The sequence below is a fragment of the Mustela lutreola genome, chromosome 1 (assembly GCF_030435805.1).
Source record: "Mustela lutreola isolate mMusLut2 chromosome 1, mMusLut2.pri, whole genome shotgun sequence".
In the NCBI taxonomy this organism is placed as follows: Eukaryota; Metazoa; Chordata; class Mammalia; order Carnivora; family Mustelidae; genus Mustela; species Mustela lutreola.
The window spans coordinates 235570949-235598176 of record NC_081290.1 but is presented as its reverse complement, the minus strand read 5'-3'; the positions used below and the strand labels follow the sequence as shown (position 1 = coordinate 235598176).

The 27228-nt window shown below is 46.2% G+C and overlaps 4 protein-coding genes across 4 annotated transcripts; 3 read left to right on the top strand and 1 right to left on the bottom strand.

The window, feature by feature from the left end:
- The first annotated feature begins 1175 nt into the window (after positions 1 to 1175).
- Positions 1176 to 3909, top strand: UBQLNL (ubiquilin like). The gene has a single exon (XM_059134358.1). It carries the CDS (start codon positions 1871 to 1873, stop codon positions 3713 to 3715), a length of 1845 nt encoding a protein of 614 aa, XP_058990341.1. The 5' UTR covers positions 1176 to 1870; the 3' UTR covers positions 3716 to 3909.
- Positions 3910 to 7156: 3247 nt separating this feature from the next.
- Positions 7157 to 10352, top strand: LOC131808378 (ubiquilin-3-like). The gene is made up of 2 exons (XM_059134356.1): positions 7157 to 7778; positions 8049 to 10352. The coding sequence occupies exon 2, from the start codon at positions 8086 to 8088 to the stop codon at positions 10051 to 10053; it is 1968 nt and encodes a 655-aa protein (XP_058990339.1). The 5' UTR covers positions 7157 to 7778; positions 8049 to 8085; the 3' UTR covers positions 10054 to 10352.
- A 9440-nt stretch (positions 10353 to 19792) lies between these two features.
- On the top strand, positions 19793 to 21711 carry LOC131821458 (ubiquilin-3-like). The gene has a single exon (XM_059157577.1). It carries the CDS (start codon positions 19992 to 19994, stop codon positions 21618 to 21620), a length of 1629 nt encoding a protein of 542 aa, XP_059013560.1. The 5' UTR covers positions 19793 to 19991; the 3' UTR covers positions 21621 to 21711.
- A 4253-nt stretch (positions 21712 to 25964) lies between these two features.
- LOC131836385 (olfactory receptor 52D1) lies at positions 25965 to 26921 on the bottom strand. Its single transcript, XM_059181757.1, has one exon. The coding sequence runs from the start codon at positions 26919 to 26921 to the stop codon at positions 25965 to 25967; it is 957 nt and encodes a 318-aa protein (XP_059037740.1).
- Positions 26922 to 27228: the final 307 nt, after the last annotated feature.

The window sequence follows — 27228 nt, the reverse complement described above, 5'->3', positions numbered from 1 at the left end:
AGGCCCAGACACTTCACTTCTATTACTTATAGATCCCCCACCATGCAACTGCCTTCCATGGAGTTGGATTCCAGACCCCAAAGTCTTCACAGTCGCCCAGAGGATACCAGAATACTTCCTGCACAATGTCTCATGCTTATACTTCCCCGTATACATACATTCACAAATATGCATCCAATCAGACTTATGGGTTGTTCCTTATATGTAGAATATTTCCATCTACATAGACATAAATACACATTTTAACATATTCACTAAGGGCATATTCATCTGCTGCCCAAATATAGACCAAGCACTATCCTCCAAACCTGCATGGAACTGAGAATCTGTTTTAGTTGCCTAAACCTGTCCTGGTAGGAATTTTACCATCAATCACCTCCACTATCATCTCTTGATTTACAGACATCTCTCCCCCTAATTCTATGACACAAAGGTGGGCCCTGAAGATTGGGCTAAGACACTGAGTCAAATCTTTCTAAAAGTTCTACTAAAATGACATGTAGCAAGACCAAGTGACAGGTGAATAAAAAATATTTTGCGAGGAAGGATTCACTCACCTTCAATTTGCCATGCCCCTCAGGGAGCCTCCCAAGCTAGCCTTGCTCCTGCTTTTAGGATAGTGGAAAGCTTTCTCTACATGAGAGCACACTCAATGAAATCCAGTATCGCTAAACCTAGAGCCACAGAAAACCATGATCTCCTCTTCCACTTGTGAACTTTGTCCTTGCTCTCCTTTCCTTTGTAAGGCCTCCATTTTTTGAGTTCTCTAACAAAAGTAATAAGATCCTTTTTATAGGAGAGATTCCATTTTTACTGGTATGCAGTTTTATCTGTGGCTTCGACAAACACAGCTTTCAATAATAAGCCTGCCATCCCAACGGGGACCCACACATAGCACCACAGACAAGCCACACATCTCACATAAAAAAAATCTGGCCTTTATTCAGCCTTGTTCTGAATATGGTAAATATAATGAGTGACTGACCAAATTAAATCAAACTTGTGAGCTTGGAATAAATGACATTTAGTCATGATAGATTATTTGATAATAGAAAAAATATATGTATTTGGTCTAATTAAGTATATGTGTATTAGTATATCTCATTTCAATAAACATTTTATACCTACAAAAAAAAATCTGGCCTTTTTTTTTTTTAAGATTTTTAAAATTTTTAAAATTTATCAGATACAGAGAGAGGGAGAGCAGAAGCCAATGGAGCAGCAGGCAGAGGGAGAGGGAGAAGGAGACTCGCCGCTGAACAGGGGTTCAATCCCAGGACTCTGGGATCATGACCTGAGCAAAAGGCAGAAGTTGAACCCACTGATCCACTCAGGTGCAACCCCCCATCCTTATTTATTTATTTATTAATAGTTCCATCCTGTGAACTTTGTGGTCCATCTCTGGAGAATGAGCTCGTTTTACTTTATTATGGAGATGTGGTGACCCACCCCCACACATGCACTCACACAAATATGTCTCCCTTCCCCAGCTGGTGCTGGCAGACTGTGAGACTAGAGTTGACATCACAATATCCCTTTTTTGAAGAGGTTATGGTGTTGGTGGGTGGGGCAGAAGGGAGGGGCAGCCCTGGGTGGAGTCATCTTTACTAAGCCCACCTAGTACCAACTATGAGTCAGTAGCCACGGACAGGCCTCAGCTAGGCCACATCTGGAGAGCTGGGGTGGGGGGTATAACATCGCAAAATACCTGGGCCCAGCCTGGTCACTCTTCCCTCTTTGGGCAACAAGGAAACTAGCCTTTGGGCTAAGAACACGACACCTGAGACAAAGGCCAGCAGAAACATTCGTTTCCCCTCACCCCTTCTGGCCCGGCTTCATCCTGCTCACCACTGGCCCTCCCACTGAGGTCATGCCGCATGTCATCCCACGAACACCCAGGATGGCCCAGAGTGGGCATCCTTCAGGTTTGTCTGCAGACAAGAACATCTCTTCAAGTGTCATCCGAGTGATAGTGAAGACAGCAGGCAAGCAGGAAGACTTTATGATAGCAGATGATACCTCAGTGAGGCAATTCAAGGAGAAGCTATCTGCTCACTTCAAGTGCCAGGTGGACCAACTTGTGCTGGTCTTCATGGGCCGCCTTCTTAAGGACCACGATACACTGAGCCAGAGGGGCATCCTAGATGGCCACACCATTCACTTGGTCATAAAGTCCAAATGCAGCTCCAGATCCCTAGCCCATTCCTCCCAGAACCTGCGGACCAAAGAGCCCAGCCACCAGGATAGAAACACCGAAGGAAACAGCAACGGGGTATACCAACCTGCCAGTGTGAGTCACACCACAGTGGAATCATCCCTCCTTGTGGAACCTGATGCACCCAAAGTGCAGAGCCAGGACCTAGAAATAGGTAGTCCAGAGTACATAGCCCAGATGCTACAGAATCCTAGTGTCCAGCAGCTTCTGTCTAACACAGACTTCATGAGGCAGTTCATCTCAGAACACCCAGACATGCAACAACTGATGCAGCAGAATCCAGAAGTCTCCCACATCCTTGACAATTCTGAGATCTTATGGCAGACTCTGGAACTGGCCAGAAACCTTGCCGTGATTCAAGAGATAATGCAGATCCAGCAACCTGAACAGAATCCTGAGTATCCACTGAATCCACAGTCACACTCGGGCTTAGAGACAAGGCCAGGTGGGGACAATGCCCTGGGTCAGACTTATGTGGATTGCAATGACCAAATGCTCAACAGCTCACAAGATCCTTTTGGGGACAATCCCTTCAGAGCTCTCCTGGGAGGACAAGTTTTGGAACAAGTTCAATCCTCACCTCCATCTCCAGCACCACCGCAGGAACGGCGGGACCAGGTCCCACAGCTCCCTACAACCCGAGTCATCTACACTAGTTCTTGTGGTTTATCTTCCATCACCTCAGCCAATGGTAGCCCTAACAGGGTGAACCATACTCCCAGTGCCTACGCCACAACTATCTCCAGCAAGGGCCAGAGTCCTAACTGTCCCATTCAGCAGCCGGCTGGGATACCAGCCTTACCTAGCATAGAGCTCACCCAGCAGCCTCAGGCAGAAGATAAAGATGCCACCATCCCTCTAAATAGCTCTGACCGGAAATTAGAGGATTATCTCCAGCCTTCAGATGAGCAGACCAGCTCCCAGATCACAGGAAGCATGATGCAGTTGCTTTTAAACAACCCGTACTTGGCAGCCCAGATGATGCTGTTCATAAGTATGCCCCAGCTGAATGAACAGTGTAGGCAGAAGCTGCCCATATTCCAGCAGCAGACACAGCTTTCTGACATGATTACAGCCCTAGCCAACCCCAAAGCATCACAAGCAATATTGCAAATTGAGCAGGGTCTGCAGCTCTTGGCCACAGAGGCTCCTGTTCTTCTATCCTGGGTTGCACCCTACCTATGGGGCCTGGGTTGGCTTCCTGCACCAAGCTGCAGCTACCCTGACACAGTGCCCTGGGCCTGGGATGTGCCAGATATTGCTGAACCCAAAGATCCTGAATGCTGCCATAAATCTGGAACAGTTCTGCAGAGGCTACAGTCCTTAGCTGGAGACCCTTCCCACCTTCCACAAGCCCCTGAGATTCGTTTCAGTCAGCAGATGGAATCTCTAAAGGCCATGGGATTTGGAAACCCCCATGCCAATCTTCAGGCACTTATTGCTACTGAGGGGGACACCAGTGCTGCTATTCGCAAACTCAAGAGAGCCCAAGGATTCTAACCACCATGCCTCCGCATTTGCTAGTTACTTGCCTGCTGACCCAGTTGACCACATCATCTGCCTCTTCTACCCCTTCTGATGCTTCCATCCAGCAGAAGTCCTGAAAGAGAAGAAACCAAACAAAGCTTTCTCCACTGAATAACATACCATTGGCCATGGGTAGAAGATCTGTCAATAAAATGGCTACTCCCACATGCCCTCATCTGAGGTTTGGCTTTGTTTCTTTTACAAAAAAAGGGAACTGTGTGTGATATCCCTGTCTCACCTTTAATAAATACATGAGCATAGACACACATCACATGCATATATTATTCTAGAGATAGAGAATCATAGTTGCATACATGGAACCACAAACCATGCTCACATACCCAAGGACATGCATATGCTGTGCACACATACACAAGGTCACATAGCCAAAAAGTCACAGATACAGCCACATACATTCAACACACTGCACACATGGCCATAGGCATGCACAGCATACCTAACAACATGTATATAGACCCATGTGTAGGGGAAGAAAGTCATAACATACTCATACAAAAGGGAAATTTACTATAGATACATATGTAGTCACAAAGACTTCCTCAACTGCCCAAGTCCAAATTACTCAAGTTTGGAACTGGAAGAAGAATGGCCTGGTGGGCCAGAATAGGAAAAGTCCACCTTTCAGCCAGGTCTAGCTAAGTATTTGTACTCTTTAGGAATCTCTTACTAACTGCCATTGTCATAGTTGTAGGACTTTGCTGGACTGTTACTATTCTCTCTTTAGTACAGAGAGATATAGTTGCCTATCCTGCATATCCTGCATATTCCCGTCACCAAAACTCGGGCATCTGGGGGCATGGCCACTTCCAAGAATACACGTCCTTCAGTGTATCTAATGTCTGTAGCTTGTGTTCTATGTAGTCAGCCAGGACTCCATCCCTTCCTCTTCCTGCCTCCTCAAGAGCAGCCCAGCCAATAGGTATGTAAACAATCACAGAAGTCAAATATTATTTTAGGTGTTGATGAAATAGTAGTGACCAAATAAAGTCAAATAAGACAAATAATTTCATAAATCAAATATTGTTTTAGGCATTGAAGAAATAACAGTGACCAAATAAAGTTCCTTTATTTAAGAGTTTACTTTTGTGGGGAGAAGATTGTTTCCTACTTAACCTATGCATAAGGGCTATGAGGAAAAATGAAGCAGGATAAGTTCTTCTACATACAGGGTAATCCAGGACGGCTTCTCCAGAAAGGCAATAATTGATCAGAAACCAGAAGAAATTGGGAGAACTGAACACGCACTCCCTTGGGAGAAGTATGTTCCAGGCAAAGAAGGCTACCTAGGAGCAAAAGTGTGAGGTGGGAATATTCTTGATGTGTTTGAAGAATAACAAGGAGATATTGTAGCTGGAGTCAAGTGAACTGAACAATGGGAGGAAAAAGAGGACATCAGAAAGAATTTGGTGGGTCTGGTGAGGACTCTGGAGTTTACTATGAATGCAGTGGAAAATCCCTGAGGGATTTCGAGCAAATAATGCAGGTGTTTCAGTGTGTGGGTCTGGTTGCCAAGTGGGGAAAGACTGTGCTAGAGGTAGAGCTGTGAGCGGGCACACTAATGTGAGGTAGCTCTTGCAGTGGAGCGGGTGGGAGATGGTGGTATCTGGAGCAGTGGAGGTGGTGATGCAGGTTCAGATCTGGTCTGCAAAGGGTACCCAAAGAAATCCCATGTGCTTCTCACACACTACCTTCTTCCAGCCCTGATGCTGCCATCAGAAAGACTGAAGGGAAGTCCACAAAACTCCAATTGCTCCTGCAGATCTACTGCCAGACTCCCCCTCCCTCCTCAAACTAGTAGAAAGGTCTTAAGAACAAATTATAGCAAAATGGATTTTCTACCTTCCCATTAAGATGCCGCTATCCAATCAATTCATCTTTTCAAAAAATATTTTATTTATTTATTTATTTATTTACAGAGCTCAAGCAGGAGGAGGGCAGATGGAGAGGGAAAGAGAGAATCCCAAGCAGACTCCCTACTGAGCGTGGAATCAAATTGCTGCTCCACTCAGGGCTCAAAGTGGGGCTTGATTCCAGGACCCTGAGGTCATGACCTGAGTGAAAACCAAGGGTCAGATATTTAACTGACTGAACCACCCATGTACCCCTTATCCAATCAATTAATATAGTTAATCTTTGTACCCTGCTTGCATCAGGTTACCTGAAAAGCCCAAGCTCTATTGTGTCAACTTTCTAATTCTTATCCCAATATGCTCTGAAAATCCCTCATGTGACCCAATTTTCTACTGGTCATCAATTCACTGAACTTTTCCACCTACCATTTAGAACGCATAATTTGCAACAGCAAAACCCTACTTTATCTATAACATTTCCTCTATATGATCCCCACCTTTTGCCATAACTGAAATCTGGCTGTCCACTGAGCCTGCACACTCTGTGCTCCATCTTGTTATGAATAAATTGTCTGTGGACCAATATCAAGCTCTCCACTTGGGCACTGATCCCAATCTCTCCAATTCACCTACTCAATAGATTAGTCTTACAATTATTTTCTCTCCCTTCTGCATCTTTTATCCTTCCTCATCGTATTTTTCCCATCAGAATAAAAGCGTGATGTAAATAGTCTCAGCTTAAGAAAAAACAAAACGAAAGCATCTCTATCTTTTTCTCTATTTCCACACAGCCACCATAACCTTTCTCTTAGGTACAATACTCTGATTGAATCCACTTCATTTCCAACCCACTTGCTTTTCAACCCACTCCAGCCAGATTTCTGGCCCCTTCTCTCTTCCACGCCTGGGCTCATCATGGTCCCCATTCTCTTGTCCAGCCCAGTGGTTGGTTCTCAGCCTTTATCTTCCTGACCTACCAGCATCATCCAACACCATCAGTTAATCTCTCCTTTCTGAAACTATTCATTTGCTTTGTTCTCCCCCTCACTACTTTTTTTGGCTTAATGTTTTATTTCTCCTCCATTCCCTTTGTGGAACACATCTAATAGTCCAGATTTGTAAATATGTAGAGCCCATGCCTTAGTCTTTATATACCTTTATCCTGTTACTATACCCATTAATCTTATGATTCTAAATACTCTGTCAATGCTGATGAGTTGCAGACTCACAATAGTGAACTCCCTCCCTTCATGTCCATTTGGGTATAAGATAAATATCTCAAATGTATGTAACTCTGAACTCTGGGTTTTCTGTTTAAAACTTTATTCCCCGGGACACCTGGGTGGCTCAGTTGGTTGAGTGTCTGCTTTTGGCTCAGGTCATGATCTCAGGTTTCTGGGATCGAGTCCCACATCAGGCCCCTGGGGAGTCTCCTTCTCCTGCCTCCCTCTCTCTCTCTCATGAATAAATAAATAAAATCTTAAAAACACACACACACGGACACGCACACACACACACAACTTTATCCCTTTTTTTTTTTTTTTTTTTAATCTCAGTAAGTAGCCAATCTATTCTTTGAGTTCTTCTGGGGAACAACAATAATAGTTTTAAAAAGTAAACTAAAAACTGTGTGTCATTTTTGGTCCATCTGTCATACTCTCGATCTTGCCCATCAAAAAGTCAATATGCTGAAGATACATAAAAAATTCATGGTTAATGTTGAATCAGAGAGAAGATAGAAACATAGAATGCCAGGAAGAAGAACAATTCAGGGTATAGCTGAATTTGGGTCTTCACAGGGACATGCCGGCTAAGCCTTTCCTAATTGCACAATCCAAGGCTGAGTCTCTACACAGCCCACACAGGTGTGAGGAAGTAGGCCTCTTGGCCTGTGATGGAAGGGTCAGCCTAGGTCCCTCACTGTGAAGAAGGCATCAAGATAAAGGAAATAGAAGAGGTAAAGTGAGGGGTGGCAGAGTTCCTAGGGATACAGAGCACCTTGGAGAGGTCTCAAGAATCCATTGTGTAAGGCTGTGATGTCAGTGCTGAGGTCACAGAGTTGACCTGATGGTGTTCCGGCCCAGAAGGCTTCAGGGGTGGCTGTTAGCAAGATGAGGGCGGTTTGGAGCCCTGTATAAGAGGAAGGACGGGGTCACAGCTGACTGGTATGTATGCCCCAACCCAAACCCTTCTTCCCACCTTTGCCCTTCACTCACCAACCATAGACCTCTTTCTCGGGTCATCCAGTCTCCCTCTCCCGACCTGACACCTCTCAGACCCATAAATCTCCACAAGCATCCCATCCCGAGACCCTTATTGCCCCTTCCATGCAGACTCCCTGTGCCCCTGCCCTGAGACCCCAGGCCCTCTTCCCACACTCCTACTTTGGCCACTGCCCCAAAGGATGATCTTGGTACCCCATCCCCATCCCCCAGCTGTGTCCCCACAGACCTGGGCCTCCTGCTGCCCACCATGGCCAAAAGTGGAGAGGCCCTGCCACAGGGCAGCCCAGCACCGATCCAGGATCCCCACCTCATCAAGGTGACAGTGAAGACGCCCAAGGACAAGGAGGATTTCTCAGTTACAGACACTTGCACCATCCAGCAGCTGAAGGAAGAGATATCCCAGCGCTTTAAGGCCCACCCTGATCAGCTGGTCCTAATCTTCGCTGGCAAAATCCTCAAGGACCCCGACTCATTGGCACAGTGTGGAGTTCGAGATGGCCTCACCGTTCACCTGGTCATCAAGATGCAACGCCGCACCATGGGCACCGAGTGTCCAGCGGCTTCAGTCCCTGCGCCAGCCCCCAGCCCTGGCTCATTCCCTCAGCCAAGCTCCATTTACCCAGCAGATGGGCCACCCACCTTTAGTTTAAGTCTTCTCACAGGCCTCAGTGGACTAGGCCTGACCTCGGGTAGTTTCTCTGACCAGCCCAGCTCACTGATGTGGCAGCACGTCTCTGTACCTGAGTTTGTGGCTCAGATCATTGATGACCCTTTCATCCAGGGTCTGTTATCCAACACAGGCTTGATGCGCCAGCTGGTTCTTGACAACCCCCATATGCAGCAGCTGATGCAGCACAACCCCGAGATCGGGCATATTCTCAACAACCCTGAAATCATGCGCCAGACGCTGGAGTTCCTACGCAACCCAGCCATGATGCAAGAGATGATGCGCAGCCAGGACCGGGCGCTCAGTAACCTGGAGAGCATCCCTGGGGGCTACAATGTGCTTCGTACCATGTACACAGATATTATGGACCCAATGCTTAACGCAGTGCAGGAGCAGTTCGGTGGCAATCCCTTTGCTACCACCACTACTGCTAATGCCACCAGCAGCAGCAGCCAACCTTCGAGGACAGAGAATCGTGACCCTCTCCCCAACCCCTGGGCTTCCACGTATGGAGGCTCGGGTGGCCGGCGAGGCAGGCATCCTGGGGACCAGGATGGATCCGAAACTAGAAATAGGGTTCCCAACATTCTGGGTAATATAGGGCTCTATGACTATCTTCAGCAATTACATGAGACCCCCCAGTCCCTGGGAACCTATCTGCAAGGGACTGCATCCACCCTCAATCCAAACCAAGAACCACCACAACCAGGAAATCGAATCCCCCCAACTTCGTCTTCCTCCCAGGAATGTGAGTCAGGCCAGCCTCTCCCCAAAGAGTCAGTAGCCATCAAGGGAAAGTCCTCTTGCCCATCCTTCCTGAGATATCCCCCAGAGAGGAGTGCTGGACAAGATGGAGGCCAAGGCGGTGCAGGGAACGGCTCCACTGGTCATACCACTAACATGCCTGACCTTATTTTAGGGCTAGGGCATTCGGCCAACAGGTTGCCATTTGTTCCTCCACCACCTTCCCCCATGGCAGCTTCCCCTGGGATGCCTGAGCATGCCTGGCTCCCCCCACCACCTTATCCAAGATCTCTGAGGCCTCCCAGCATGAGCCAGGTCTCACAGTTGCAGGATGAGATGCGCCGGCAGCTGCCACTGCTCCTGCACCTTCAGGCAGCCTTGACAAACCCTCGCGCCATGCAAGCCCTGCTCCAGATTGAGCAGGGTCTGCAGATCCTGGCTACTGAAGCACCTCGCCTCCTGCTCTGGTTCATGCCTTGCCTGGCAGGCCTGGGAAGTATGGCAGGCAGTACAGAGTCTAGAGAGGGCACCCTTATGCAGGAGGATCCCTCTCAAGCCCCAGCTTCCGAGGTTCCCCCAGCACAGGTCTCTGCAGAGCTGGGCCTCCATTCCATCCCTCTCCTCCAGATGTTGCAAGCTCTAGCTAGTGCCAATCCCCAGCAGCTGCAGCCCGAGACTCACTTCCGGGTGCAGCTAGAACAACTGCGGGCAATGGGCTTTCTGAATCCCGAAGCCAATCTCCAGGCCCTCATAGCCACTGGGGGTGATGTGGATGCTGCTGTGGAGAAGCTGAGGCAGGCATAGGAGCCCTTGTTGTTAAAACCATATCTTTTCCTCTGTGCTCTTTCCCCGTATCCCACTACCCTAACTCCCCCGTTCTTGAATGCAGCTGCACACTATGAACCAAATCCACTATGATGCCCTTTACTGCGGAATCAATGTTGTTCCAGAGTCAATGAGGAAGAATGAGAGCCAGAAACAGGGTGGGGGTGCTGTGAGTGAACCAACCACCCCTGCCACTGTACCATCTTGGGACCCCAGTCTGAGCTCTGCTTATGCCTATCTTGAGATGCAATTACATCCAATCTCCAGTGTGTGCTGCAGCCTGAGTCCCAATTCTTTGTGGGCTGGGGGGAGGGGAGGGGACAGTATGGGAGAAAGACAGTAATGAGAGCTGGGTCTGCATGGGTGGGAGGGAAAGCTCAAAGGTTTGAGATTCAAAGATTCATGGAGAACAAAGGAGGGTGAGCTGAGACCCGCAGGTCCCCTTGTGTCCTTCCTGAGGTCCCCCAGATCTTGTATCCTGTAGGAGCTCCCACCCTGTACTCTGTTCTTGGAACTTGCCCTGCAAAGTAAGCATGGTTGGTTCTTTCTATCACCCCTGAAGACTATCCCACAGGTGCCTCTCACTTTTTGGATTGGAGGTTGATTCATGAGTAGATAGGGAGCCTCAAGAATTCAGGCTGAGTTCTAAGATACCCTAATCTCACCAAGGTTACAAAATTACTGTCCCTGATGGACACAATTTGTCCTGGATGTCATCTTTCTTGCAGCTGCCAGCTCAGAAACAGAGTACTCACCCGGTGCTCAGCACTGTGCTTGCAGTTAGAGAGGCAATGTGACACAGAGACATGATCCTCCTTCAGGAGGTGATGGTCTGGGGGCACAGAGCCTTCAAATCGTATGTGAAGACTCCTTATTATACAGAAAACAAGCCGTGAAAGGTGCTGCAAAGAGCGGGAGCTGGGGAGAAACACAGGGGCCCGATCTTGTCTGGGGAGACAGGGAAGGCTTCCTGAGTCCGCGCTCCAAGCCGAAATCTTAAAATTGGTAAGAACGAAGTGGCCAGACATGTGATAGGAGAAGGGAGAGAGCATCCTAGGAGAAGAGGTAGGAGGAGCAAAAGTGCTGAGGCAAGCTGTGTTCAACACCTGGGAGGTGCTCTCGGCCTCTCAGACTAAAGTCTTGTTTGCACTCAGGGGTGCTTCCTATGATCCGAGTACTTCCAGGGTAAAAGTGATACAATTCATGAATCAAGTGAGCAAACCAGGCCTCACCCACAGGAATAAATATTCCGGAGAAAATGCACAAGAAAACAGGGCATATTTGTACTTAAATACACCCTGACATGACCCAGCTCTGTATATGCGTTCAAGCCTCCATACAGAACATGGTCTGCTAAAGGCTGATCTCAGAATAGAGATATAAACACAAACATTAACCTCCTATTGCTGTCCAGGGAAGAAAATGGGCTTTGAGGGAGGGGACTGCTGTGGTAAAAGTGGTCATGGTGTGTGCTTAAACATGAGACTCAGGGCTGGGGGTTCTTTTAGGAACTTGGAGAGATACTGTCTCCACCCAGGACCCAGGACACTTGCACCAACCTGTCTTACCTGTCAGCGGTCCGCATGCATCAAAGATGAAATGAGCTTTGGGGGCAACATTTTCCCACTGCTTTGGGTCTTAATCTCTAGGTAAAGCAGGATGCTTCGAGCTCGCCTTTACCACCTCTTCCCTCTCTCACCTCAGTGAGGGGAGCTGTTCAGATCAAAGAACTGCTGTTTATGGCAGTGCTACTAGGGAAGGCAGGGGCAAATCTTGCCTCTTTGTTTCCTGGAACCAGTAAGGCAGCTGCTATGGGACTGCCTCTGACTGGGGAAGGTGTACCATGCAATTTCTAATTTTGGTCTTCCAAAGGCCAGGTAGGTCTGAGAAAAAGCCTCAGGGAAAGATTGCTTTCATTCACCTTTCCTCTGGGCCAAAGAATATATGAGGGCTCGTTTGAAGTAAATCCCAGGAAAGGCATCAGTTGGGAATCTGGGTCTAAGCAGGTGGGAATCCTGACTAGGGAGGAGAGGGTTCACTGAATGTTTTCAGGCCATATATCAGGAGAGCCATGGACAGTGGACTGGGTGTTTGGAATCTTCACTCTAGCGTCATCAGAGACTGAACTCAGCCGCATCTCTGGCTCCATGGTGGTGTCCAGGAGAAGAAGGTTTTCAGGATGGGGAAGGTCACCTAGGTCGGCCTAGGGCTCCACCTAATGTAGGGCTTGGCCCATGGGAAGCACTCAGTAAAGACTGAATGAATGAATGGTGAATTATGAGTGAGGAGATGAGCAACCAAAAGAGAAAGTGGTTACGGAGACGAAACAGATGTGAACTGGTACAGTGTAGACCAGGACGGGGATTAGGTTTGGGGAAATGGGGACTGCTGGAGTTTGGGGAAGAAGGTTGATGTGACCAAAACAGCTGGCTTCTCCAGATGTCCCATTTGCTCCCTGCTGTGACGCTCACCTCTGCCAGGAGATCAAAATCCAGGACCTCCGCCTGGGGAGGACCCACAACGGACATTGTGTACGTGCAGAAGAGAAGCAGGATCAGTTGGGGTGATACTGGGTCTAGTGCCTGGCTCCCCACCAAAAAATATGTACCCTTTCTTCAGACCAAGGGATGTGCTAGAAAGGAAAAAAAAAGAGAGAAGAGGGAGGAGGAGAGGGAGAGGAAAGAGGAGAAGCATTGCTGTCTGTAGTGCTATATCACATAGCCAGCCAGGCAGGAGGACAAGAAGTTAAGACCAAGGCGTTATTCAAACAACAGGAAGTGAGTTTATACACCTGTTTTTTTTTTTTTCCAAGTTATGAAAGAATCTTTTGCAACTCATTAGTTTAACCAATATTTCCTGAATACTTCCTACATGCCAGAAACTATGCTTGGTGCTAGGAATTCAATGGTCAGCAAGATATGGTTCTTGCCCTAAGTTGTTTATAGTAACAGTGGAGATAAGGGACTTCCAACAAACAAATGAGATAGAAGTAACAGAAATCTTGCCATTTGCGACAACATGGATGGAACTAGAGCGTATCATGCTTAGCGAAATAAGTCAAGCAGAGAAAGACAACTATCATATGATCTCCCTGATATGAGGAAGTGGTGATGCAACATGGGGGCTTAAGTGGGTAGGAGAAGAATAGATGAAACAAGATGGGATTGGGAGGGAGACAAACCATAAGTGACTCTTAATATCACAAAACAAACTGAGGGTTGCTGGGGGGAGGGGATTTGGGAGAAGGGGGTGGGATTATGGACATTGGGGAGGGTGTGTGCTTTGGTGAGTGCTGTGAGGCATGTAAACCTGGTGATTCACAGACCTGTACCCCTGGGGACTAAAAATATATGTTTATAAAAATAAAAAATTTATAAAAAAAAAAAAGGAAGTAACAGCTAACAGAGCACTCACTGAGAACAAGGCACTATTCAATAAACTTTGCGCCTATTAACATTTAATTCTTACAACAACCCTATAAAGTATTATAGAGGTAGTATTAATCAGTTTTACAGATAGGTAAAGGAAGGCATAGGAATGTTATGTGTCTAACCCAAGGTTGCACAGCTAGGACGTGGAGTTGGAGCTGGGATTTGAACCCATGTTCTAAAGGCCACACTCTTAATCTCCATTCCATTGCAAAATAAATTTTGAATTACAATAAATTTCATAGATTCTGGATACTAGTCCTTTATAAAAATATGTTTATAAAAAAATAAAAATAATTAAGTACAATAAATTTCATGTGGGAAATAAACCAGGTAATTTTATAATGTACTTAGAGGGAAGAGGAATATTTATTTCGAAGAGTGGCCAGACGGTGCCTGGGTGGCTCAGTGGGTTAAGCCTCTGCCCTCGGCTCAGGTCATGATGTCAGGGTCCTGGGATCGAGTCCCGCATCAAGCTCTCTGCTCAGCAGGGAGCCTGCTTCCTCCTCTCTCTCTCTCTGCCTGCCTCTCTGCCTACTTGTGATCTTTCTCTGTCAGATAAAAAAATAAAATCTTAAAAAAAAAAAAAAAAAGAGTGATCAGAGTGTATCTCTCTGGAGGGATTGTTTCTGCAAAGACTTGAAGAGTAAGAGGAAGCCAGACATTCAAAGACCTAGGGGAAGAATGTTCCAGGCAGAGGGAAAGTGTAAAGGAGTTCCCTGAGTTAGGTTAGAGTTCAACACATTTGAAGAAAAAGGAAAGAAGGCCAGTGTGTCCAGATTAGTGAGAATGATGGGGAGAGAATTCTTCCAAGTGAGGTGGGAGAGAGCAGACAGAATGCTGTAGGACTCTGTTGCCTTGTACCAAAGGTGGAGTGTGGATTTTTTTCTCCTCTCTGTGGAGCATGAATGAGAAGCTGGTAGGGGTGGAAAGCAAGTCAAGACAGAAGATCCTAGGGGCACCTGGGTGGTTCAGTCGTTAAGCGTCTGCCATCAGCTCAGGTCATGATCCTGGGGTTTTGGGATCGAGTCCCTCATCAGGCTCCCTGCTCAGCGGGAAGCCTGCTTCTCCCTTTTCCAAACCCCCATCCTCCCTTGTATTTTGTCTCTTGCTGTCTCTCTTTCTGCTGTATCAGATAAATAGATAAAATCTTTAAAAAACAAAACAAAAGACATAAGATCCTGCCATCATCCAAGTAGGGGATGGTGTTGCCCTTAGACTGGTGCTGTCCACAAGGGCATATGGCAAGAAGTGGACAACTGAATTTTTGGAGATAGCACTGACACACCCTTGTGATAAGATCAGATGTACAAGGTTAATGAAAGGGAGGAATTAGGGACTCACTTACTTATCCAGCTAACATTAATTGAACACTCTCTCTCTGGCAGGTTCTGTCCTGGGTGCTAGAGATAAGAGGTGTTCTAGATCACAGCCCTGCCTTGTGAAACCAAAAGAGAGGAGGCAGATACACTACATAATGGAATTTCAAGAAAAGAGAAGATTAAGAAACAGAGTAAGGAGACAGAGATTGACAGGTGGACCCTTCTGGGATTGTAATCACCAAGCACATCACTCCAGAGAGCCTTTAAGCAGACTGATGAATAAAGGGAGTGAGCAAGTGAAAGTCAGGACTTCAAGTTCCCAGACAAATGGGATGTCAGTTAAAAAGCAGACAGGAGGGGGTACCTGGGTGGCTCAGTGGGTTAAAGCTCTGCCTTCAGCTCAGGTCATGATCTCAGAGTCCTGGGATGGAGCCCCACATCAGGGGCTATGTCAGTGGGGAGCCTGCTTCCCCCTCTCCCTCTCTGCCTACTTGTGATCTCTCTCTCTTTGTCAAATAAATAAATAAAATCTTATTAAAAAACCCCGAAAAACTGACAGGAGCAGGGTGTGTTCCAGAATACAGGAATGATGCTGTGCCCAGAGCAGGATGTTTCAGAGATGGGTCAGGGGCCAAATTTTCAGAGCATTCTAGACTTGGTAAGGCATTTAGATGAATCCAAGTATCACAGGAAAACCTTTTGTGGTTTTGTGTAAAGAGATGAGGTTAATTGATCTGTATTTACTACTATGGGAAGTAGTGACTTTAATGGACCAAGAAAGGAAGTAGGGAATCCAGCTAGGAGGCTATTTAAAACATCAAGGTGGGGTACCTGTGTGGCTTAGTCGGTAAAGCAGCTGACTCTTGACCTCAGCTCATGTCTTGATATCAGGGTTGTGAGTTCAAGCCACACATTTGGCTCTACACCCAGTGTGGAGCTTTAAAAAAGAAAGAGAGAGAGAAAAAAAAAAAAAAAAAAAAACGAAAAAGAAAAAAGAAAAAAAGAGTGGAGGTGATCAGAGTCAGATCACATTTTGAAGAAAGAACCCTGAATAATTACTGATAAATTAATTGTGTGAAAAGAAAGAACTCAGGGGTGATTCCTGTGTTTCTGGCCTGAACAACTAAATGAACGATGGTCTGAGAAGGGAGAAGGGGCTGGGAGGAGCGGTCAGTGGAGCTTCTCATCTGACATGAGCTGTCTTGCTTGTAAAATTAGCCGAGATAGAGAATTCAATGGGACAAACAGGTTTGTGGAGAGAGAGACAGGAGTTCATTCACTGTCTTATGTGATTCCATTCATTAGGACAACCAAGGATTGTCATATATGCTTGCTCCATGTTCACCTATTGCTGGATATTTATTTAGGGGAGCGAAACACCACAAACTGCCAGGGCAATAAATTAGAGTCTGTGTCTTTAATTCAAATTCCCTTTCTCTCTCCTTAACTCCCTCCTTCCCACCTTCTCTTTCCTCTTTCCTGTATATTTTTTATTTAGTGTTTGCTAGCAATGGGGTTACAAAAGCAAATAAGATAAGGTCCCTGTTCTCGTGGAGCTTATATTCTAGTAAAGGGACACAGAAACATAAACGAACAGTAAAGAAGAAATAATGACATAATGGTAAGTTCTATGCAGATAACTAAAATAGACTGATAAGATACGAAATGGTTGGGAAGGGCTTTGTGAAGAGATGATTTGAAAGGTAAGAAGGATGAGCCTTGTAAAGATTAGGTGGACAAGCATTAAAGCCTTAGGGAACAGCAATTACAATGACTTTAAGGATGGGAAGGCACTTGGCCTGTTTCAGAGATAAAAGGGAAGCCAGTGTATTTATAAAAGGGAGGCCAGTGTGGCCAAGTTTTGTAGAAAAGGAGAAAATCATCATCAGGAAGTCCAGGAGATGAGCAGGAATCCAACTAGGGGAGGCTTTGTAGCTAGACAAGGAGTTTGGATTTTATTGCAGAAGTAACATGGAGGTAGTCTTTGTTACTCCCATCAGAGGGTCTTTTTGGTTTAATTAAATAAATGAGATTATCACAAACCATACTTGGCTCAAACCTACTCAGTGTATTTAGGAGGGAAAGCACAGCTCACTAACAGAATCAGGCATTTTTCTCTCTCTCTTTTTAAATACTTTATTTATTTGACAGACAGAGATCACAAGTAAGCAGAGAGGCAGGCAGAGAGAGAGAGTGGTGGGGAAGCAGGCTCCCTGCTGAGCAGAGAGCCCGATGCGGGGCTCAATCCCAGGACCCCGAGATCATGACCTGAGCTGAAGGCAGAGGCTTAACCCACTGAGCTTCTCAGGCACCCCATCAGGCATTTCTCTTTTAATAACAATCCCTATAGCACTTCCTGTTCAGTTAACCTGGCCACCAGGAGCGATCTTTTCCCAGGTGACAGTTCTGATTAAAAAAAAAAAAAAAAAAAAAAAATTAAACTCTCACTAGATCTTTCGGAAGGAAAGTGCTGACAAGAAACACTGTAACTGCATATTATACTGAGCTTTTCCGGGAGCCTAGGTGGCTCAGTCAGTTAAGTGTCTGTCTTTGGCTCAGGTCCCGGGATCTCAGGGTCCTGGAGTTGAGCCCTATGTCAGGCGCCCTGCTCAGTGGGGAGTCTGCTTCTCCTCTCCCTCTCCCTCTGCTACTCCCCCTGCTTGTGCTCTCTCTGTCAAAGAAATCTTTAAAAAATGCTGAGCTTTTCATGTAGTTTGATGTCTAATAAAACTAATCTCGGAATGAGAAAACGTTAGTCAATCTCTGAAAAATATGGAGATATAATATGTTTCCTGGAAATTTGATCTTACTACCATAAACTTTAAATCAGGTGCATAAAGTCAGCGTTTAATCTAGTTGGAGTCCTGGGTCTAACAGAAGATACCACACTTTCTCCCAGTCTGCTTGGAATTGTCTCCAGCATCTGCAGCTGAACATGTTTCCGGACATTTGGTCAAAACTGACAGGCAACATCTGCTCTCCGTGTCTCTCAGTCTAGCTACGGACCTGACCACAGGATGTGCGGAGGATTGGCAGTGGCTGTACTGTTGAAATCATACTCAATATTTGACAGATGTCTGCTCTGTGTCAAATACTTTGGATAGAACTTTATATGCATTATCTCCTTCAATCTTCAAACAAATCTGTGAAGAACGATCATTTTATAGATGATGAGATCCTGGCTTAAAAGGAGTAAATGACTAGTTGAATGTTATTAAGTGGTAGAAGTGGGATTTAAACCAGGGCTATATTCTTCTAGGGAGTCTACATTCCCCCCTTTTTTTGTCCTAACTGATAAGTTTTCAATTGATTGAATAAATTGCCAGTTGATTGTTTTATTTTATTTTCCAATTATAAAAGGAATTTAGGTATAATCTAAAACATTCCAGTGATGTTGGCTTCTCAGGAAGGACGAAGGAGATTTTTGTTTTGAAGAACTCAGTGGGCAGCATGTGCAGGGCTCCCTCCCTGAGACACAGGGTATAAATGGACTGGCAAGGGCTGTCAGCGGGTGCTTGGGAAAGAGACATTCCAGGTCCTGACAATAGAGCCTGAAAGAGAGGAGTGAAGGAATGCTTCACCTCACAGGCTATGCAGGAGACACCACCACCACCACCACCACCGTGGAAACATGAGATATGAGAAAGCGATTCTGGATAACTCTCCCCCAGAATGTTCTTCAACTCCTGTTATATATTAATTTATTAACTAATGAAGAGCCAGGAACATTAGTTTGAAAATCCAGTTCTGCTGGGTGAAACTGAGAAAATTCCCCAAAGGAATTGGTTTTGCTAATAATACTCGTGTGGTAGAAGTTGTTCTGAGATCTGGGCATTCAGGGAAAGGCCTACTAGACTGCTTGCTGCCAGCCAGCCACAAGGCTCACTCCATGAAGTTTCCTCAGACTGAGAAGGTCTTTAGGACTCAGGAATTACAACTTATCAGAGTCTTGATATCAGTTGGGTACAGGAGACACTGATTCAGACTGGTCCAGGTTTAAGAACATCTATCAATATCTTGTAGTAAAGGGCTCTAGAGGCTTGTGTTTCCCACATCCAGCACGACCTTCTGAAGGTGTTATTGTAGACAGTCAAGTGCTAATTTTATAGTTCTTGGAAATTCCAGAACCAGAAAAAGTGTCAAGGATATAATGGCAAATGCCTGGCAGCCTGATGTATCCATTTTCATGTAAAAAAAATACAGTTGGTGCAGATTTGACAGACTTTATCTGGAGTCCCACCTGCCTGGAGGCCAAAACAGTGCCGTAGAAAATCATCATTTTTCTGCTTTTGCAGCTGAAATATGTCAGCTTCCAAGCGACATTTTCCTCTTTAAATAGATCTTAAATCTAACCACTGTTAAGTCATAAAGACCTAGAGTAAAATTATTACTTTCTTATAACTTTTTTTGCCTTAGCTCTAATCCCAGAGACTTGAGATCATAGTTTCTGTATTTGAGAACAACTTAGTCCAGAATTTCTTTGGGAACACGATGCTGTTTTCCTTAGAACTGTGTGGATGAGTTACTCAGCCTGGTGGGTCTTGGAGACACAAGCTGCTCTCAAGCTCCCGCTGAAGCTGAATGGACTAACTGTACACATCTTCATTCTATTCATATGGAAACAAGGGAACTTGTGGACTTGACTGGGCCATGGTCAGTATATACAGCCCATTCAGCGCAAGGCAGATGACTAGAACCAGCACTTCCTGAGCCAATTCTCAGACCCGTACTTTCCTACTTGACTATACTCATTTACCAATCTCAGGTGGTATGATTTTCAACAGTGAAATAGGCTGGTGAGCAGCAGGTTTCTAGACATAAATATTTAATTTTTCTTTATTGCTCTTTAAGTCAAATTGTGAAGAGAGTCAACCTCCAGAAGGTAGGAGAGACCTCTGCCCTTCCCCCATGCGGGTCTACTTCTTAACTGTGACATCATCACTGATGTCATATCCCTTAAGTCTGGACCTGGAGAAGGACAGCCAACACCTCTATGGGAGCCAGGTGACCTCGAGGCTACGTTAAGAAGCAGTGTCTGGAGGTCGTGGGTGAGTGGACCTTCCTCAACACCTACTGGTCCCTGCACAAAGGTGTGCTTACTCCTGCACCTGGGCTTCGACAGGTCCTCAAGTGGTCCTGCAGTCCTGCATTCCTCTTTTGAAGAAATATGGCTCAGGCTAGGGAAGAAGCAGGGGACAGCCGGCTGGTATCTGGTAGGGAGCTGTCATCACACATCATCAGAGTGTCTGTCAAGACCCCACAGGACTGCCAGGAATTTATGTTGGCAGAAAATAGCAGTGTCCACCACTTTAAGAAACAGATCTCCAAACGCCTTCACTGTGACACCGACCGATTGGTACTCATCTTCACTGGAAAGATCCTCCGGGATCAAGACATTCTGAGCCAGCGTGGCATCCTGGATGGCACTACAGTCCACTTGGTGGTGAGGACCCGTCTGAAAGGAACTCTGCCTGGTCCCGGAACTGTGTCAGGCCCTGCTGGCCACTGCATGCATCGTTCTGAACCATCTACCTCGGAGAGTGCTGGGATGCTGGCCAGGCTGGGCCGGCTGGCCCGTAGCTCTCCTGAGCTGGCCGACTTTCTTGGCCAGCTGGCTCAACTCCTGATGGCCGCACCTGAGTCGGTGGTGCAGTTCTTGGAAAGCCCTGTGGTTCAAGGCCTGGCAAATGAGAAACCAGCCAATACTAGCCATACTCCCAAATCCTCAAGGCTAGCACAGAAACCTGAACCAGCTCTTAAGGCTCTGGAAACCTTGCAGAACCCGTCCCGGCAGCAGGAACTCCTGCAGGAAGATAAGCGGGGGCTAGAGGCACTGAAGGTAGTGCCGGGAGGTGACAATGCCATGCGTCCAGTCTGTTCTGATATCCAGCAGCTCATGCTTTTCACTCTGGCCCCACTGGTTACCTCCAAAGGCCACAGCGCAGGTTCAGAGCTTTGCAAAGAGGTGGCCAGTGCTCACATCGATACTGACTCTACTGCCACCATCCCCACAGCCTTGGCCCCAGCAAGGCCATTGGCGCAGAAGGTCAGGGTAGGAGATGTTTCCCAGGCCAGGTGCGTGGCCTCAGATCAGGCCAGTTCAGGATGTGGGACTGGTGTGCCAGATGTCAACTCAAGTCAGGATCTTCTCTCCCAGGAGATCCAGCAGCCTGTAGGGACAGCCCCTCTCACCAGTCAGCTGAGACCCTCGCCCTCTGCCTTGCGTAGAGCCTTGCATGACCTGCAGCAAAATCCAGCTCTGCTACACCAGTTGGCAACTGGAAGCCCCCTGCGACATCATATGCCACTACTTCCCATCCTGACCAACCCACGTGCACTGCAGGCATTGATCCAGATAGAAAAGGGCCTGCAGACACTGTCCAAGGAGGTTCCTGGGCTGGAACCTTGCTTATGGGGCCCAGGTAGGTCACATGGGACTAGAGAACCCCCTGAAACCAGGGGTGGAGGGCAGAGTCAGAGAGTAGATTCTGTGCAGCCCACCTTGGCCATTCTTCAGCTTCTCCATGCATTGTCCAATGCCTGCTCCCAGGCCACACAAGCCTCATCATCCTCATCCCTCCTCATTGAAGGCTGCTACCAGCAAGAACTGGAGCATCTGAAGGCCATGGGTTTTGCTAATTGTGATGCCAATCTACAGGCCCTTATGGCCACAGGAGGAGACATTCATGCTGCCATTGAGAGGCTGCTGGGTGAACCAGAGGCCCAGGTCCCTCCAGTGGATGCCCACAGTGGAGAAGGAGGAAAAGGAAGGGGAACTGGAGGGGAGGGGAAGTAACATATTTTGAATTCCTCTTACTCAGATCATGTGCACACTTGAACAGCCCCCTCCCTCACTGCCCAAGCCTGTTCTACATTAAAAAAAATTGCTTGGATCTCATGTGTGATGTCAGTTTGGGGGTAGGTGGGTGAAGAGAATGCTGTTTGGGAAAGAGATTGATCATGCCATAGGGTCTTGGGTCTGGGCTGCACATATTCTCATACTCCTAATCTCAGAGTGTTTTCCAAATTTAAATGTGAGGTGGCGGGTGCCTGGGTGGCTCAGTGGGTTAAGCCGCTGCCTTCGGCTCAGGTCATGATCTCAGGGTCCTGGGATCGAGTCCCGCATTGGGCTCTCTGCTCAGCAGGGAGCCTGCTTCCCTGTCTCTCTCTCTGTCTACTTGTGATCTCTCTCTGTCAAATAAATAAATAAAATCTAAAAAATAAATAAATAAAAAAATAAATGTGAGGTGGCAACGTCCTGAGTGTTTTCAGCAATCTCACTCTTTACCAACATTATCATCATCACAAGCCACCTCTGGTCCAACTCCAGAGGAACTATGAAGGAATCCTGGATTTTGTTCCCCCAGGAAGCCACTCTCTCTTTCACCAAGTATCTTCATCTTCAGACCGAGTCTCTCCTTATTATAGAAAGCCTGGCCAAACCCCGTCTCAGCTCGGACTCTTTCACTCTTAACTACATGTGTCAGGATCCATGCTTTGTGAGGTGAACCCCCACCAATTCTGAAGCCCCATCCTCTCCTCCTGGACAGGCTTCTTCCTTTCACACTGTAAAATCCTTGACTCTGCTGCCCTCTCAGCCACCGAACTTCTCTCTCCTTTCATCCCTGAATTTCTCGAAAGTGACCCCATCTCCCCATCCTCTGTAGTCAGACACCCCCAGGATGGTGTAGAAGCTTTCTCAAAACTTTCTCATTCCCCATCTTCCCTTTTTTTTTTTTCAGTTTTGTACAGAATCTGATATGCTGACCCGTATTTCCTTAAGCTGCTTTATTTAATCTATTTTTTTTATCCATTTTTTTGTTTTATTTTTAAGAGTGGTGCTTCCTGAGTATGTTACACTGATTCTTTCTCTATTAATCTTTAAGGGAGTTTGACCATGTCTTTGGCTGTGACTCTTAATGTCTGTGTTCGTGGTTCCTCAATCTCTGAGTCTATTTGGACTTTCCAAGGCCTACCAGCCTTCTCTTGGGTGCCACAGAGGAACCTCTGCTCAGCATGGCCAGATGTAGTTCAACATCTTTCCCCAGGCCCCATTCCAACTCTACATTCTGGGGTCCCTGTGTCTTGGTGAAAGTCCCCAAATTTTCCCAATCCACCCAGTCTTTTCTGTAGACTCTGATCAGTCATTGAGGTAATTCACAGTACAGGCACACGAAGTGTGCCCCAGAGGACCAAGGGCCATATGAAACTGTAGCAGGATACCACCTGATGAAAGAGAGGTGGGAAGCATATTGGAGACATTACTTTGGGGATACCAGAGACTGTAGATTCAGAGCCAGCTTTAGGAGCCTAGGCTGAAAAACAACTGAATCTCATGCTTCCTGGGGGCTTGGAAAGATGGACATCTCTGAGCTACACACTGTGACTTGTAACACTGCATGAGCCTAGAGACCTGAAGATTGTGGCAGTCAGGGACCATGCATAAAATATCTTTGGGACTGCATGGCCCCTCAATGATCCTGATACACAGTTTAACTTTCACTTTCCTGTGGAACTAGGATCTTGGTCTGAATTTCTGAGATTAGTGTTGTACACTAATTCTTCCCAGGGAAGAGAAGGAGTCTGGGGGTGAAGTGGGTGTAATGGGAAGGGCAGTCTCCTGGGCTTCTAGGAGCATGTTTTCTCCTTTATCATGCGGGCTCCTGTAGCCAGACACCTGAGTGAGATGGGAGATCTTGGCAATAAGCTTAATAGTCTTCCTAGGGACTGGATCCTGCTACCTGAAGTCGTTTAGAAGGCCTACTGGCTTCTACATATCACCCTTCCCTTCTAGGAACTATTGCATTTTAGCTTCAGGATGATAAAAAAGCCTAAACCAGAGCTTTAGGGAGTGGAGCTTGCTGTCAGGGCTGCAGAATCCTCCATCTGTCTGTTATCTAATGGTATGTGAAACTTGGAGTTTGGTCAATAAACCATGGGGAAGAAGGCCCTATGCTGTATCCACAGGGAATCAGTCCAGAGTATAGGTCACATCTAGAACCCTGTGCTATGGTGTCGGCCTCTGTGGGATCCTGCACCCCTCCTCTTCTAGTCTTTGCATTATCCATTTGACCTTTCTCCTTTGACCCCCTTTGAGGCCACAGACATTGCTAGAAGAGGAGGATAGCCCAAGAGTTATGATGAATGGTTGATGAATTTGTGGGTGAGATGAGGGAGCACTAGGCTGCAAGCTATGGGACTTGTGGCCTAATACCAGACACATCTTTTGCCTACTCATGCACCTGAATTTCCTTACCAGTCCATCAAGTCCCTTATGGCTGTGTGGTCCTGGAAATCTAGTCCACAGGTAGGATTTTAAATATTACTATGGGAGTCCAGAGTCCTGAATCCTGGCTCTGCCTTTGATACTAACTTCCTGGGTTCCTGACCACCACTTTCTTCTAAGGAAAATGTGAGTTTCATGGCAGATAATTAGTGTGAATGGTGACAATTTGCCTTTGAGGGGGGACCTTTTGATCAAATGAAGCCAGCATCTTAAGGGGAGCAGGCACAAGACCCACAAAGAAGCATTTCAAGGGCAGAACAGCCGTGCCCTTGCCCATCTCCACCTTCAGTTTCTTTTTATATATTTTTTCTCTGTTCCTGAAATCATTACACTGCTGGGTCTCTTTACCATTTACTACCTCAAGAGACAAAGAATCTTTGGGGCGCCTGGGTGGCTCAGTGGGTTAAGCCCCTGCCTTTGGCTCGGGTCATGATCCCAGGGTCCTGGGATCAAGCCCCGCATCGGGCTCTTTGCTCAGCAGGGAGCCTGTTTCCTTCTCTCTCTCTCTCTCTGCCTGCCTCTCTGCCTGCTTGTGATCTTTCTCTGTCAAATAAATAAATAAAATCTTAAAAAAAAAAAAAAGAGAAACAAAGAATCTTCACTTTTGTTGCTCTGTGTTCGTGCAGGTTGGTGTCCTCACACATACTGCATTCTGGATAATGCCTGAGTTATGGTCCATATATCTATATGGTTATATATAACCTTAGGAATAGTAGCCTCTCTGAGTCACAGACTCTTAACTTAAATTGCAGGTGATAATCACATTTTGAATTATTGGGAGCAGTAATTGGGGACTTACTTGGGTATTTTAGAACTGAGGTAACTAGGCAAAGGAGGGCTATCAAAAAAGCAGTTTGGATTTTGACCAAGTCTCTATGATTCCTGAATGAGGGATAACTTTATGGCTATAAGGAAAGGGACTTCCAAATGGAAGACCAGAGGAGGGATGGGAGAAATACAGTTTTAATGATCACTATTCATATCCTAAGAGCTATCTAATAATTTAGAGATGTTGTTTTATAACATAGTTATTGTAATAACCCTGTAAAATAATGTAACGAAAAATAGTCCTAAATAACGTATGAGTTGGCTAATAATTTCCAAGTTTATATATGATTCTCTTATTTATTGGTATTTTACATGTATCCACTATCTTGAGTTTCCTACATTTGTTAACTTACTTAATCTTAGAAATAGCATTAAGAGTTATATATTTAAAAAAAATGAGTCAGATATTAACATCGTCCTTTTGATAGTTGGTTAATCTGAGACACAGAAAGATTGAGCAACATGTTCAAGGCTACAAAACTAGTAAGCAGAGGAACAAGGACTCAAACCCAGGTACTCTAACTTCAGACTTTGTGTTCTTCATGGCTACCCAAAGCATTGGAAATCAGATGAAATTTACCTCAAATGTTCATTTAAAAAAAAATTCTCATAGAAGAATATTCCAGTATGAAGCCCAGACTCAATTAAGAACAGGAATTGACTTGATCTTTTTATTAAGTCACAGAAACATTTGCAGCAAAAGAGAAAAATGTTAGGCACATTCTACACTGGCATATCATAGTTGCTGAGTTTTCTCCAAGGTGCGATTATTCCTAATTGTAAAATATTCCCAAGAGTAAAAATACTATCATCTTTCTGAGCTCTTCAGAGTTATACTGGGAGCCTCAGGATTATGGTATGTTCAATATGATTTTTGAAACCTTCAATTCATCTAACTTTCTCTTTTTTTCCAGTGCTTCATCTCCTGTAAGACATTTCTGGTATATCAGAGATCTCCATCCATGTAAATGCACCTAGACAAGTACCATAACCACTTATTTTCCTTATCTCCAAACTGCTCAAATATCACGTTAAAATTTTCCCCAGGTGAAGCAGTCTCAGAAGGCGACTCCGAATCTCGTTGGTCTTAGCTCCATAGATGATTGGATTGAGCACAGGAGGCACCAGAACATAGAGGTTTGCCAGAAAGATGTGCACATTCTTGGGGACTCGGTGCTGCCCAAAGCGGTGGGTGAGGAAGGAGAAGAAGGCAGGAATGTAGAAGACCAGGATGACTCCGAGGTGGGAACCGCAGGTACTCAGAGCCTTGTGCCTGGCATCTTGAGATGGCAGGCGGAAGACAGCATGGAGGATAAAGCCATAGGAAATGGCAATGAGGATGGAATCCAGACCCATGGCCAGCAGAGCCACAGTCAGCCCATAGACAATATTGACAGTGATGTTGGCACAGGCCAGGCGAGCAATGCCCATGTGCTCACAGTATGTGTGTGCCATGACATGGTGACCACAGTAAGGCAGTCGCCTCAGCAAGAAGATGAATGGGGAGACGATGGCCACACTACGGACAAGTCCAGCAAAGCCAATTTTGCCTATTACGGTATGGTTGAGAATGGTTGTATATCTCAGTGGGTTGCAGATAGCCACATAGCGATCAAAGGCCATGGCAAGAAGAACTGAGGACTCCAGAGCATAGATAGAATGGACACAAAACATCTGTGCCAGGCATCCACCAAAGGAAATCTCACCAGCATGGAGCCACAAAATGGCCAGCATTTTGGGCACAGTGGTAGAGCTGAGAGCCAGGTCAGTGAGTGAGAGAAGACACAGGAAGAGGTACATGGGTGCATGAAGAGCACTGTCCGTCACAATGACCAGGATGAGAGCAGCATTCCCAGCCAGAGCTACCAGATACATGGCACAGAAGGGAATGGCAATCCAGACATGGGCCCACTCCAGCCCTGGGATCCCTGTCAGGAACAGAGTGGCTGGGACACCATCATCACTGAGGTTGGAAGCTGCCATTCTGCATGGAAATAAAGGGCTCGATACAAAGGGTCATGGTATGACTGCCCTGCCACATGAGAGTTTTGGTTCATTCTTTGCATAAAATGACCCCTCTGTGAAACAATACTTTTTCGGCTGAGAAAAATATTCATCATTAACTTGTACAAGAACCTTAAAGATTCTGTCACATATGGTCTCCTTTTTTTCCCCCCATTTTGCTAATTCCTGTGCTTTTCAATCATGTTTTGAGTTCTGTCTTCTAAGCACAAACTAACTGCTAAAGCATCTTTCCAATCAGGTCCTTTATGACCCACCTCCTAAACAT